The 15,794-nt window shown below is 41.6% G+C and overlaps 2 protein-coding genes across 5 annotated transcripts in view; one reads left to right on the plus strand and one right to left on the minus strand.

Moving 5' to 3' along the window:
• LOC143289060 (protein Mo25-like) overlaps nt 1–7,306 on the minus strand; it is a 68,613-nt gene extending 61,307 nt beyond the window's left edge. For all 3 annotated transcript variants that reach the window (XR_013056179.1, XR_013056180.1, XM_076597877.1), the window contains exons 1-2: nt 7,173–7,306; nt 1,935–2,111 (exon numbers count right to left, since the gene is read on the minus strand). Coding sequence is in view for 1 of the 3 variants with exons in the window: in XM_076597877.1 (XP_076453992.1) it covers nt 1,935–2,042 (108 nt within the window). In the remaining 2 variants the exon portion in view is untranslated. The remainder of the gene's footprint in view (nt 1–1,934; nt 2,112–7,172) is intronic.
• Nucleotides 7,307–7,514: 208 nt separating this feature from the next.
• The window catches only part of LOC143289059 (flavin-containing monooxygenase 5-like), an 89,451-nt gene continuing 81,171 nt past the window's right edge, over nt 7,515–15,794 (plus strand). Inside the window, exons 1-2 of one of the 2 annotated variants that reach the window (XM_076597876.1) lie at nt 7,600–7,712; nt 12,484–12,514. Coding sequence is in view for 1 of the 2 variants with exons in the window: in XM_076597875.1 (XP_076453990.1) it covers nt 7,525–7,712 (188 nt within the window). In the remaining variant the exon portion in view is untranslated. Of the gene's footprint in view, nt 7,713–12,483; nt 12,515–15,794 lie in introns of both variants that reach the window. The other variant, XM_076597875.1, reaches the window with a different exon arrangement.

Here is a 15,794-nt window from a genome sequence, read left to right on the forward strand (position 1 = left end):
GAATTATGTACTTTATTTTACTTGTTTATACCTTCACTTTTATCTTCTGTATCAATAATCGTTTAATTAAATATACCAAATATTTTCATGTACAGGCCCATGCTTGTCACACTGTAGTACACAGGATGCCCTGCAAGACCCCCATTTCATATTGCAAGACTGGACAAACTAGCAGCAATACTGATTTTCTAACTTTTGATTAACCAGTTCAGTGCCAGAGAATTTTCATTTTGTAAAATAAAATAAATAAAAAAATAAAAAGTGCTCTCCCCTTGCCAGGGAATTTTGAGGATTCGGGGGTATTGGCCGGTAATTAATCACAAAAAATTCTAGCACAAAAGCTATGGGTGATACAGAAAGAAAGTAAACGTTTTCGTGAAGGAAAATCAGTGTAGATTCTGCTTCTGGGCTTTTTTTCTTCCCAATTTGGTTGATTGTAGGTAACTGTTCAGGTATTTAAAGCCAAGATAATAATTTTTGTGCAACAAAAAAGTCTATTTCCACCTGTACATAATGACATCCATAAAGAAAAGAAACAAAACACAGCAAGAAATAGCATGCCTATTGTCAGATTATACCTGTAGAATAAATTAAAACAGGCTATAAGTTTATGAAAACAAATCACAGCTCATGCAAACATGTAAGTAAATCACTGCCCCAACAATAACAAAGGTGGGTAAAGTCAACGTAAAAGGTCAATCATGGTCTCAGAAACTGAGCTGGCAAGCTTTTTGACAGCAAAGAGCATTTGCAAGTGAGAGGGTGAAGTTCTTTGATGACGTTCACTCCTTTCAAGTTGCACGTGGGCCAATTAAAGTGTATGCTGTGCATCCGGCTTGCCACCTCTTCAAACAAATTATCCATCTGATTCAGCGGGGGAAAAAAAGTGTTAAAAACAAAAAGCACATGTTTCACGGCTGGTGCAGATTCAGCCCTGCATTTTGTGAAAATCGTGGGGCATTGGCGGCTGTCGATTCCCTTCTGTCTGCTTTGAAATGTGAGTACACTCTTCCAAAAAGCCATGCCCCCTTGATGACCTCCGGCTGGTATCTGACTTCTTACATCACTCCTCTCCCTCTCCTCCCCTTCTTCAAACGCCCACTGCTGCATGTATTTTGTCAGTCATAGCCAGTTGTTCAAAAACGCTGTCTGATTGGCTGGATGCACTGTATTACTATCAAATGGGCTGTCAGTTTAGTTTCATCACTGTTGTTGTCAACCACCTTCGTTTTCAAACCAATCATCAGACAAGAGAGATCCTTCTCCATCGCAGAAGCTGTCCATAACCACAAACAGAGCTTTCAGAATTGTGTAAATCTGCTGACTGTGACTATTTGCTTTACTGGACACAGTTTTCAACACATTTTTTTGCACATGATGCAATCCCCTTTTCCACGCACATATTACATGGTCAGTTTGCAAATTATTATCATGTAGAAAGGAATATTCCACCTGATGTATGTTCATTTAAATATTATTTTTATAATCAAGACACATCAAACTAACTGTCCAGAGTCTGTTTATGTGAATTGAACCAAACTCCAATAAAGGAAAAATTGGAACATTTGCAGGACATCTGTGGACGTCTTACAGGCACTATGGCAATACTTTTTATAGGACGTCAGCTGATGTTTTATAGGCACTCCACTGGTTAAGATTCTATATATCACTGCCTGCCAAAGCAACAAAAAAATTGTAGTCCAAAGCTTATTTTGATATTTTTACATGATTGCAACATTCTTGTCACCAATTCTGGAGAATAACTCATATATAATTTTTGGCGGATGTGTTAGATAACTGGACACCATACAAGCTGTAAGAAATACTTCATGATGCAAAATAAGATAAAAAGTGACAATTAAAATATAGAAACAGCATATATATTATATTTAGCACATGCAAGGAAGAATTCTAATATAAGTACAAAGAACTACCTTTTTCCCCTCTTTTTCCCCTTTCTCTTTAGCTAGCTGGCCAAGGGACTCCTTCAAGGACTTGACAAGGTCCTGGGGTTTTTTCTCCTTGGCTCCAAAGAATGGCATGGTGCCCAATGAGGCTGTAACTAGTCGTGACTCTGGAGATTGCTTTTCCTTTTCACGGTTTTCTGAAATCTGCCAGCAATCATCATCATAAACATGCAATTTAAATCTAATTATCTCCCTCCTTTCTCTGTTTTTGCACTTATGGGATATGGGAAGTGCGAGTGTGTCTGTGTGTGCAATGATTAATGTGTGTATGTGCATGAGCACACACATATGTGTGTGCATAACTACTGATTGTAAAATTGTGTGTGTGTGTGTGTGTGTGTGTGTGTGTGTGTGTGTGTAAGAATAGGGGATAGACAATTTTATAAAAGACAATATTATTCAAAGTTCTAAGTAAAACTGTATGATTTCTCATCATGTCCTCTTTATCATGCATTCACACACAAAAAGAAAACCCCAACACCGTATAGCAGTATACATACTATCATTCTTGTTTTTGACATTTTCCCCTGCTCCCCCTGTACACTTAAGTTCTACCAATGTTCAGTTCAAATGTAATAGAAAAATATCAGGCTGAATTGTAAAGCAATAAGAATGTAAGACAAACAAGTACTGCTTTAGTGTAAACTTAGAGTAACACAGGAAAAATATAATCTCTTGGAAAAATGTCAGAGAAAGAAGCTAAGTAGTCTGCTACGGCAATCACAGAAGCACCTTGGACAAACATGTTCTTGCCATACCAGCCGCCGTGGCGAAGTGGTTAGCGTCGCAGACTGACGGCTGGAAGGACGTGGGTTCGAATCCCAGCGGAGGTGGGTTTTTCGGCCCGTGGCCGGCTCCTACCCAGAGTTGAGTGTGCTGTGGGCTTAAATGGGGAGACTGGGACCACACAGTCGAGTGTCATCCACTTCAAGGATGCGTCTTTGGGTGTGTTGCTCAAATTACCTGACCAACACTGCAAGTGTCTGTATCTCTCAGGCCTGGTTAACGCCGGGATATCATTATGACAGGAAGCGTAGAGTACAGCCTTGTCACGCAGTCCCAAACCAAAATGGACCTCCATAGCAACATCGTCATCATCATCGTCATTCTCCTCCTCCTTCATCGTCATCAATAGAAACAAAATAGTCTCAAAGTCTGTGGCCTTTCATGCCCTGCTCTCATGGTGACCTCAGTTTCGATACCCCTCCACTTCCGTGCTTGGGGTGAGTCCTGTCAATGTCGTCAGTGTCGGCAGATTCATAGAGGGCTGTTGTTTGAGGGACATGGTGGCGGTCTCCACTCTGGGAGGGACGCTCACTCAGTCTGGCTCCGCGACTAAGCCATTATTGTCGTTAGTAGGGGGCTTAGTAGGAGGTGTCCTATGTACGTTAAAACAGAACAGGCACCACTGAACACCACCGAAGTGACTCAGCAGCAGTGCAGGGTCTCGTCTGGTGTGTGGCCTCCTGGCGACCTAACATCGATGGTTCCCTGTGGACTGCCGACGCTGGAACTACGACGGACGAACCCGGGTGTGGCCGTGTATGGGGGAATCTAAATGAGCGGCGTGGGAGTAATGCCACTGAAACGGTGCAGATGATGGGGCAGAAAAACAAAACAAAAACCCCCCCCAAAAAAAAACCAACATGTTCTTGCCATGGTTCCCTGATTTTATCCCTCCCCAGAAAAAAAACCCCGTAACTGTGAGGATCAGCATGTTCACTAGACTTCACCAATTTAAGATAACCAGAAATGCAGTGGAAAGTAAATCACTTGATTTGGATTGTTCTTGTTCTTGTTGACCACACAGGGCCATATCAGGACGGTCAAACCATACAAATGTTCAACCGCATCAATTCAATTTACAAAACTGTCACATCTACAAAAAAAACAACAACACTAAGACAAATGCACAAAACACAGTTCCTGACACAGTATCCAAACCATTTAGCTCCTTATGGCAACAAGACTAGGCCATGCTGAGGATGCCAGCCATTCCAATTAATTACAAAAAAAATATAAAAAAGGAAAAAACAATATTTCAAATCGAAACAAAAAATACATAAAAAAGGCCATATGGCAAATAACACTGCAAAATGGGCAGCTGGTGTCCATCCCAGTGTTTAAAATCTCACTACCTAATCGCCAGAGCAAAACAGCACAGACAGTACTTAATACAGTGTTCCCAATGGGCCTGATTTTTTGAGGGTCACTGTGACCCTTTGACTGGAATTTTTGAGGGTCATTGTCACATTTCTGAGGGTCAACAGGAAAACATACAAAAAATCAATGAAGACAATTGTACAATGAAAATGAAAAGAAACCCACACCTTCTCCAAACAAGGACATTCGAAATGCTTGAATACAATGAAAACACAGTCAACTACTTGTTCGGTGAAGTAGACCTAGGCTGCTGGCGAAGCGTTTGCCTGCATCGGCAAGGGAAGTTACTCTAACACGTTTTTGGCCAGCTCAGTTTCGTCTGCTATGCACTAGCCTAAGCTTAGGCCCACGATGCGTGCTTCGCGGTTTTCCTGGAAGCCGTAAGATGCTTGTTAGTTTCAGGAAAAAGTGTGCGTCACATTGACGCACAGGGTAAAAATTTTGTGCGTCAAAGTTGTAAATCTGTGCGTCATTTACGCACATATGTACGTTTTTGGGAACACTGTTAATACTAAATAATAGACTGCGGAAAAGAGAAAAAGGTGTCAAGGCTTGCTTGTAAAAAGAAAGGGGAATGGACTGTGAAGGCAGAAAAAGTAAAGAACAGTGAAGGATGAAAAAGGCAGAAACAAAGAGTGACAGAAAAGAGGAAATTTCTAGCACAGACTTGATCTGGATGACAACTACTGTCTCATACAAAAGTGGGTCAAGATCAAATCTAAGAACTTTTTTCCCCTCCTCAATGAATTTATTGTAAACGAATTTATGCATTGTGAAACAGTTTTTAGCATTTGTCATTTATACCATAACTGCTTTCACCAAAGGGTAGTTACTCATGCAAAATGAAGCAGATGACACTAGCTGATAATGAGTCAAAATGACTCATGGTGTTTAGACATCAACACTGACATTGTTCTACCTGTATTCAAGCCAGTCAGCAACCACCCCCCAGACTGACCAATCTGACATGACCTCACTGGCTCAACTGCACACCATACCCGGCATGACTACAACAACAGTGATTGTGACCACCACCAACATCATAAGTATAATTTCTCTTCATCTGACCGTCAGTGTAAATTGCCTACATTTTGTAAATCCCCAAAGTGTGTTACCCATAGTCAACACTGCCATACTAGATGACAATAGTATTTCAAATAGGGTTAACCCTTCTGCGCCTTGAGGTGACGTGGTTTGACAGTATGGATTCACCACTGAACGCGGTGCCCAGCAACAAAACTATTAGAGTGACTTCCCACCACACTTCTCTGCCCTGAATCACACAAAGTCACAATGTTTATATAAGGTGAAAGGTCAGTCCATCACCTTCAGCCTCAATATAGTATTGCCTTTGTCTCTGAACCAGACATATCATTTTCACCACGTTTTGACTACAAACGAAATAAGCTTAACTGCAATTGCTCAACACTTGCTACGGACGCTTAATCCAGCAATTCTAATGGAATTCGTATTTCACCTCAGTATACTTTAGGTGACACTGTAAATATTATTATGGATGAAAGTCCAAACTCTCAATTCGCTGCCAATAGTAACTCAGGGGAAGAATCTGACAGCAGTGTTGATTCGCCATTCAACTCAAATGACAAAACTGACACTGACAGAACTAATGAAGAGAGAGAAAGCTGTACATGGAAAGTGTTACAACTTTAAGCAGGATGCTATTTCACAAGAATTATTTACAATATGCAAGAATGTCTTTGCATTATTCAGCAACTAAGCAAGATTGATTGAGTGGTTCCAAAGATATAGTAATCTAAGTACATCAGCACCCATGTGTCTCAGTCAATCTCTTGCACAGGCACTTTCCAGCTGTGCTCTGGATAAGCTGGCCTAATTTCACAAGGGGAAGACTGAATGACAGAGAGGTGGTGTGTAGCCTAAGTTAACAACACTTTATAAAAAAAAAAAAAATGCAACATTTCATCCAATTATGCTTGGGGGAGCAGTGAGGCTTGTTATTCCTGGTTGCCAGATGCACAATCCAAAGGAAACGACAAGAACCCACTAATCTTGAAATGACCAAGACTGAAAAATGGACAGATGGGTCAAGAAACTCTTGCTGTTCTTTCTCCAAGACGAATGCTGTGATGTAACCAACATTGAAAGCATGAACAAAAAGATTTCAGTAACTGTGTTTGCATATATCAACTCAAAGACCAAAAATTAATGAGTGATTATATTTCTAAACATTCAAATGATGCACAAATAATTTATGACTGGGGGCAGACTTCAGACTGACAAAGAAATATGATTCATACATAACCGTACACAGAGTAACACATGAAATGGCGTTCCTTATCATTATCTCAAGAACTGAAGAAACAAAAAGCCAACCGCGTTAGACCCCTAAGTTGTAAAACCGCCACGCCCACGAATTCATGGGGAACAACTTCAGTCTCAAGACAAACTGCACTGAGAACTTAAGGGAAGTAACTTACTTAGAAGAAAAACATCAGAATACGCCAAGCGGGTTTTATATATATATATGTATATATATATACTTTTCTTCCTGATTACATGTTTCAACTTACCACACAAAATAATAATAAAAATAACAATTTTAACAAGAAACGAAGATGATGCGTCATAAACGTGGCCTTGAGCACGTACTAAGATTACCGTTAAGTAAGTTAATAATAGATCCAGATCGTCACTGTCCTCACCCCACTTCGATTCATCAAAACCACAGAGATCACACGATACGCAAAAATGTTAAATATCCATTCCAACATAATAAAATAGATTAAACTGTGCATATTCAACATTATATACGTCAAAAGAGAATTGTCAACAAAGCGGAAGGTGAAATAATCGTCCACTGTGACTTTAGCAAGAGGTGAACATGGCGCACTGATGAGGACACGAAACAGACGACAAAAAAAGAATACAGTCTGTTACATGATGTACACTTCCAAAGAAATAACAAATACAAAATAAGAAATATTAAAAGTTGGGCGGTTATTATCTACTTGTAACCCAACGCTTATTCGAGACTTTAGTTTGAAGAAGGACAATACTTACAATCACGTACAATCGTCACTGTACAGTCGACTGAAAAGTTCTGCCGGATCATGACGTCACGAAGACTGTGCGCAGACACGGAAGTTCACAAATCACATGGGTTTGGCTGAAAGAAAAATATAGACAGTGGCGGCTCCAGATAAGAGTTATTATCAGCAATACACGTGAGTACGTGCTGAATGTACATGTTGCAAACCATGAACTCTGGACGCAGGAGTGTGCTTATTGTCGACCGCCCACTTCTTGCCAGTCAGTCTGACCACGGGCCAAAGGTCTTAGTTTCACTTTCACAGCCAAGCCAGCGACAACTTAAATCAAGAACAAAAAAGTTTTTGTTCTAGATCTGAACATCATGGAGCAGACAGAAACTATGATGGAAACTGATGCCATTGTAATTGGTGCAGGAATTTCTGGTCTTGTTACAGGAAAATGTTTGCGTGAAGATGGCTTCAAAGTCCTTATTTTGGAGAGAAGCGGGGAGATAGGCGGCCTGTGGAACTTCAGGGAAAACGATTATGGTGTGATGCGTTGTACACACATGTAAGTGTATACTTTTAATTTTGACAGTGTAAAATAAGTGAATGTTATACATACACAAAACAGATTTATTTTGAAATTTATACTAGAGAAGATTATAACCAGCAGTCCATATTATAATTGAATGAGAACAGTGCAACAAGAGACCATTCCTACAAACTATTAAAAGTTTAAGTAAAAACGTGCAAATCTTGATATTCATTTACAAAATTTTAAATACAAAACTCATTTTCATATTTATTGATTTTTCAAGCATAGCGCACTCAATGTTGAAAAATGCACCAGACATATGTGGGTACTCTCTCTTTCTTCCCCACTTCAAGGGGGGCAAAAGGCTTTGTCAGGCCTGCATGCCTTGATATTGATATGATAATTGTGTTTTAAATGGAACACAAATATGGTATCTTTAGATACATGACATCCAAGCATAAATGAAGTCATTTTGTGTGTTTATTTGTTGCCAGGTTTTATGAGATTTTAACAGTATGGTTGTCAATAAGATACATATGGTTCTGGGTGCAGTTGAAACCCACAATTCTGTATCTGAAACACTGAGAATGGCAGTGACTTTCCAGCTGATTTGGAAAAAACAAAACAAAAAAACCCAAAAAACCTGCTTCTGTTGTGCTGCATTGCGCACATGAAAAATATAATTCCAGCTTTTTTGCAATTTGATAATGTGATTTATCACGTCTGTGAATTTGACCAACACCTCTGCTCAAGAACCTCTTTTCACTTTACTTGTCCAGTAGCTATTCACCAAGTTTTAGTAATTTTTTTTTAATCCTTTTTGATTGTGAGTGTTTACCTTTCATTTATATTTTTTCTGTAACACTTTGTATATTTTCTCCCATTTATGGGTATGCAGAGGGCTCTTTCAATGCATATACATCTTAATCTTCTGGAAAGTCTGTTAAAATGTTCTTGGTTTATACTATTGTCTTTGTTTCTGGTTTGTATTTCTTTCTTTTTTTGGGGGTGGGGTGGGAGGTGGGGTGTTATCCTGTCATTCTGGACCATTTACTTGAAAATGTTTTTGCTTGAACTCCATAGATCTCTATGTCTCTCTAGAGAAAGAGAGAGATCTTTATCTTTCTCTCTCTCTCTTTCTTATTCTCCAGTACTAAACCTGTTAATTGGATGTTTGTGTGTGTGTGTGTATGTGTAATTAAACTCATATTGTGGTTAACGATGAAATCTCCAAGGAGAAAATCTATCCCCGATAATGTTTGCATTGTTCTTTAATGATGTGCAATCTTACTTAGAAGATGATCTAGATGGATAAGCAACTATTGCCAATGAATTTAACTCTCTCCGGACGAAGGAATGCTCACGCATTCCTACACAAAACATATTCGGATTCGGACGAAGGAATGGAATAGCATTCTTCGAAAGTAAAATTCCATCACGCACTGTACACGTGATTTTGTGATTAGCCAAGAAGAGTGCGCTATTCTGGGTCACTCCACAATCGAACAGTGTGATTGGTCAGCCTGGCATGTGTGGCCTGTCTCGCACACACGCTGACAAAGTCACTGACCCGTCGTCTGCTCGCATGCCAGCCTGTTAGCAAAGCGGGTTCTTCTCAGAATGTTGTGAAGCGAACAAAGCAGTGACGGCAACGATTTAGGGTTGCTGAAGTACTTGAAATGCTACAAAATGAAAGGTTGACATTGAAGAGGTGGATGATGACGAAGAAGAAAGCGAATTTAATGCAGAAAGCGAGCATGGGTATGGTGATTCGGGGTGAAAAATTGGCAGTATTTTCTACATATGGCAAAACTGTAAAAATAAGATGAGAAATTTGATTTTTTAAAAATTTTTTATATGTAATAGCTCAACACGTAATAAACCAGTTCTGAAAGTTTCATTTTCTTACACAGTATTTTGAATTTTTTGTAATTTTTTTCCAAACCCTTACAAATGGGCCGTCTGTGGGGAAAAGCAAGGGAGAAAACTTGTCGTCCCGAGTGAGTTAAGAAAATAAATATGAGTGAACAGAATGTTTTCTTAAAACTATTTGTTCTGCTTTGCACAGATGACACTGATTTTTTTCAGAGACAACCACAGGTTTGCAGAAAGGTCTTACTGCAATGAGACAGTATTGTGAGAAGTGGAAGCTAACTCTTAATGCCAAAAAGTGTAAAGTAATAATTTTCTCTTAGGGCAAAGTAAGAAAAATTCTGGATTTTTGATGAGGACAAAACTGAGGTTGTAAGTGAGTTTCAGTACTTGGGACTGAAGTTTAACAACAAGCACAACTGATACAACCGTGCCTTGAGAGCAAGGTCTGATTCCTGTCCTGTGCAAACTACTACCCGCCTATGCGGAGAAAACAAAAGTAGCTATGGCCAATAGCCTCCCGAAGTAGGTTACCTCCCCTTTGCATCCCTGACTAGCGCCGTCTTTTTCCAGCAGCCATCTTGACTCCTGCTCCTGTGCTCTGCATACAGCAAAGTTTTTTTTCCGTATTTTCTGTCTATCGATTCTTTGGCGCTCTCATTTTATGTCTGATGATGAATCACAACAGGTCACAAAACTACTTGGCCCAATTGGGCGATCAAGCTCATATTAAGGCGCGATCACAATCGACCGACGGACACAGTGGATACCTAGAATTGTGTTGGCACTTAATTTAAAAAATTTCCTCTTAATTTCAAAACTCATTTCATTACTCATTAATAAGCCTTGCGCACTATTAGATTACAAAAATCTCTCTGTACAATTATGGGGGCTCTCACTTCCCCCCATTTCCAGCAGGCAAAAGGCCTTACAGCCCTAAAGGCCTTCATATTGACATGATATGATCTGACACTGGACCCTCAACCTCAGGCTTCATCTACAACGCTAACCCTCCACCTCCTCCACTCCCTCCGGTCGACTCCATACCTCCACTACCTCCTACGCCGCCTCCGGCAGCTTCTCAGGGTTTGTTTTCATCATATTCAGGTCAGCGGTGTCATTTCTCTTTATTCAATTGATCCGCGATATAGCCGAGTGGTTAAAGCGTTGGACTGTCAATCTGAGGGTCCCGGGTTCGAATCACGGTGACGGCGCCTGGTGGGTAAAGGGTGGAGATTTTTACGATCTCCCAGGTCAACATATGTGCAGACCTGCTAGTGCCTGAACCCCCTTCGTGTGTATATGCAAGCAGTAGATCAAATACGCACGTTAAAGATCCTGTAATCCATGTCAGCGTTCGGTGGGTTATAGAAACAATAACATATCCAGCATGCACACCCCCGAAAACGGAGTATGGCTGCCTAGATGGCGGGGTAAAAACGGTCATACACGTAAAAGCCCACTCGTGTGCATACGAGTGAACGTGGGAGTTGCAGCCCACGAACGAAGAAGAAGAAGAAGAAATTGATCCGCGATCAGTCTCAACGCACACTGCGTTTTCTCGGCCCTGCCAGTTGGCAGTGCATGAGTCGCCCTCTATTTCTTTCCCCATGCCCACAATTCCAAGGAACAAGTGTGCTCCCTCTCAGGAAATCCAACACGGACTTAACGTCCTCCACTTCACACACACAGTCCACTCCTGTGGCCACAGATCGCACGCCACTCATGTGGCATGCCCCAACCATCTTTAGTCCAACAGCGACCGTTTAGGAAGGGGACACGCACATGCACGCACCCCCCATCCCGCCCCCCCCCCTTCCGAATTTCAAATTCAAGGTAGGCAACCCCGGCTTTGGCACTCCCACCAGTGATCGCCATGGTTACCTCCCTTGGACCGGCCTTGCCCCTTGCCCACACCGCGGGTGCATGCACAGTACCTCCAACCTCGGCGGTGGCAGTTCCCTCTCCCACACCACTAGACTCTGCTGTTACCCAACTAGTGGTGGTTCAGACACAAGCCCCAACTGACAATCAGCATCTCATACTGTCTCTGTTACATGACGTCCGCGCCCACAGATTGTGGCTCTGTCATGTGGCTTGCCCTCAACCGTCTTGTGTCCAGTGGTGACCGATTCAGACGGGGAAGCCCTCCCTCTACTTAGGTAGAAAGGTGGTCCGCTAGGGGGACATGCAACAAAAATTGCACCACCTCTCAGCATTGACCCCGGCACCAAGGGACGTTATTATTACCTCCCTTCACCCGTGTCATTTATGGTGGCATCGAACCACGGACTGCCGCATGCGACATGACATTCCTCCCTCTACAGCGCAGAAGCGTAACAAAAGGGGATATGTGCTGAAGAGGCCTTCTTCACTTTGCCGATTTTTCGGCGCCAAGGGAGGCAACTCCGCTTTTGAAACTTGGGCAGTAGGCAACGCAGTTACTTCCCTTGCACTTACACAGCCAGTCACTCCAGCCCCCTTCACTGACCACTAGCGATGGTCTGCATTCTCACAGGACCTTGCTGCCCACCTGAGGGCTTTATGCAACAGCTCCTGTCAGCAAATGACAACCTCTATTTTCCTTCCTCTGTTTCTCAGGCTGTGTGCCACTCAACTTTTTGGGCTCTTCACCCCCCAGCACTTGCTCTGCAAGAAACCAATCCACTTACCATTCTTTTCTTGACAAACACAATAACAATGAAATAAAACAGAAACAATAATACATTTGTTATTATTAATGATGTATTATTTAAAACATTTTTTTAAAATAAATTTTAATTACCCCCAACCCACCCCCCGAAAAAAAGAGAATAAATAAATAGATGAATATATATTTTTTAAATTTTAATATTTAAAAAAAAAGGGGGAACACACACAAATCCATGCATGCACATATCTCGGTGTATATACATATGTGTGTGTGTTTCAGCGATATGTTCATACATTCTTCATATCAACAGGTACCATTACACTTCTATCTATACATTGAGATTTTCTATCTCAGCAATATATGCGCTTTTTTTTTTTTTTTGCTTTTTTCCCCCCACACTTCTGTACACAAGGCTCAGGACTGTGCATCTACATACAGGCACAATCTTCACATGTGTATGTACATATCTATTAGACATTTTGCTTTACTTTTTCAGTTCACATTCCCATTTACTGAGCATCTCCATGTTTGCTACATATATGCTTGTGCATGTGTTCTTTTTTGTGCATTGATCTATAGGCATGGTCACATTCCCTGACATCTTCTCTCACTGAAGTCTACATACATCCTGTGTACATATTTGTACATATCTTAGTATAGAGTTTCTTCTCTCCATTTTGGAGGATTACTACATACAGAGACACAACTGCCTCATGCAAGCTTGAACATATGCTCCTGGCCACATCCACATCTCTGCTGTAGCTGGCCTCAAGGGACCTACACACACTCCCTCCTCACCCACAGGGCTAGAGATGCATTAACTTGGTACAAGGAGGGATGAGGCAGTCCAACTTAGGGGCGCCACTCTGGACACACATGCCCTTCATTCCTTCCAGGTTTGTAAGGCATCCCTTCTTCCCTCCCTTGCCTACAACAACCCTGTGGTTGTGACAACAGCTCCACACAGGCCCTACATCCTAGCTGGCCTTCCCATGAAGGGGTGTATGTCTTTGCCTTCCAAGTTTTAGCAGGCCCAAAAACTGCCCACTGACCAGGAGACAATCACCCTAAGTCCATTTCTTCCACTCCTCACTAGTAGCAGGACGCCTGGGTAATAATTGTTTTCCTCTGGGGAGAAAAGGCATATTGATGAGGGCAGATGCGTCTCACAAAGCACAATGAGCCATTCATTAGCCACAGGGGCGCACCTTTCTGCCCACTCATACCAGCACGGCAGATGCCGCATTCAAGCCTGTTAGTTTGGCCCATCACCTTGCTTGAACAGAGATCCAGCATCGACATTTCAAACAACTGGCGTTTGAAAGCACTTTCTGCCCTTGATCTTCCCTGCCTGACCCTTTCAGCCTCAACACACAGCCACTGCTGTGGAACAGGTCTGAGTCAAACACAAACAGACTTGAAGAAAATCACTTCAATAAGATATTTTCTTTTATTTTTTTGTTTCATTCATTCATACCTAAATGCTAAATAATAAACAATTGTTTAAACAATCTGATTTATTTATGATGTGAGCACCATTCAGTTTTGGATGTTGTGCGTGTGTGTGCATGTGTGTGTGTGTGTATGTGTGTGATCTACATCTGTATTGAAGTGCAGTGTCTATATTTACAAAGTTTTGATTTTTTTTTCCCCATGGTCAGTGTTATCTCAGCTGATTTGAAGCATACTGCACCTCCCCACCTTTCTCCCTCAAAGAGAAGAAGAAGAAGAAAAGAGAAATCACAGCTACAGTTCACATCAGTATGAAAAAAAATATCAGGAGCATTCAAACTCCACAATTCCCAATAAGAAAGCTTTAAAAAAAAAATCTTCATTCAGTTTCAGTAGCTCAAGGAGGCGTCACTGCGTTCGGATAAATCCATATACGCTACACCACATCTGCCAAGCAGATGCCTGACCAGCAGCGTAACCCAACGCGCTTAGTCAGGCCTTGAGAAAAGAAAAAAAAAGGTGAATAAATAATAGATAAGCTTACATAAATAAATAAATAATAATTATAATATAAAAAAAGGTAGTAGTAATAATAATAATAATAAAATAATAATAATAATAAATAAATAAATAAGATAACAATGATGATAAATAAGCAAATAAATGTAAAACATGAAGACACATTCACACATACACCCACACATGCATAACAGATAAGCACCAAACATGAAGTTTCACAGATATGAAAGCACAGTTAAATACATATAAACGTACATGAGCTCCAACACACACACACACACACACACACACACACACACACACCACACATTACCCTGCACCTCCTCTACCCCCCTCCTCCACACACTCATTTCTAGTCTACGTATCGCAGCTTACACGGCACACACACACACACACACACAGATGAACACTTACTTGTACAAGCACACACACATATGCCCATATCTCCCACCCCCAACCCCACACACATATATACAAAGATATATATATATATACGTTCCAATATCCTGTTGCTCCCACAGTGTAGGCATGCATACACTCACATACCTCATCCTCTACCCCACCTCCCCCTGCACCCCCACCTCCCCCTCACACACACACACACACACACACACACACACACGCACGTGCACAGAACTCTCCTGACACTTGTGTACACTTACACTCTCGCGCATGCGCAAACGCACTCAAAAATACAGACCCACACATGCACACAAACACACACATACACACACGCACAGAGGCTGCCACTGATTGGCTGCTAGAGGGATGGGAAAAGATCTCTGATGCCAAGAACGTGGCATCTAGTGTGTTGCTCAGTCTGTTGTATTTGGAAAAGCCCACAGAGACTGTTCCGTTTTGAAGAAATCTGCGCAATGTTGGTTTGGAAATGATGCCGATATTTGTTTGATTTGCAAAGCATCGTGCTCTACCTTTCATGTTAGACTTATGGCGCTCCCTCTCTCTGCTTTTATTTCTTTGAGGCGATCGATGGTGTGATGGCCTTGTACCTGTTCTTTTTGATATTCTTTGACTTTTCTGAGGATTTCCGATTTTCCTAGATGTAGGCCGCTCGCTGGTGTTGCGTTACCAGCAAGTCTGTCAGCTCGCTCATTTCCCTTAACACCTGCATGTCCTGGGCAGTATGACCATGTGAGTTTTTTCATCTGAAAGTTGCACATTGCCTTATGCCACTCTGGGCTTCCCATTCCGTTTTCAATTTTCTGTATGAGGTTCATTGAGTCGGTTAGAATCATGGCATGTTGGTTTCCGGGCGTATGGATGGACGATAGCCATTGGAAGGCATGTGTCACAGCTTCAACTTCCATCGTTAGGCTGGAGGTTGTGACTTTGTAGGCAGCATTCTCTTCCCTAACTGTTTTTCCATTTTGTTTCGCAGTGAATCCCCAACCGGATTGGTCTTTGGTGACTGAGCCATCTGTGTATATGATGATGTCCTCTTCTTTACTGTTTTCTTCTATGAGTAGCTTCACTTCTGCATCAGTTTTGCCCTCTGGCCATTCCCGACAATGTCTTACTAGAGTGGGTGAAATGGCTGTGTTGAATAGATGGTTGAGGTTTTCGGGGTTTTTCTCCCATTCTTTTGTTTCTTTCAGGTC

This window comes from Babylonia areolata, chromosome 13, assembly GCF_041734735.1.
Source record: "Babylonia areolata isolate BAREFJ2019XMU chromosome 13, ASM4173473v1, whole genome shotgun sequence".
Classification (NCBI taxonomy): Eukaryota; Metazoa; Mollusca; class Gastropoda; order Neogastropoda; family Buccinidae; genus Babylonia; species Babylonia areolata.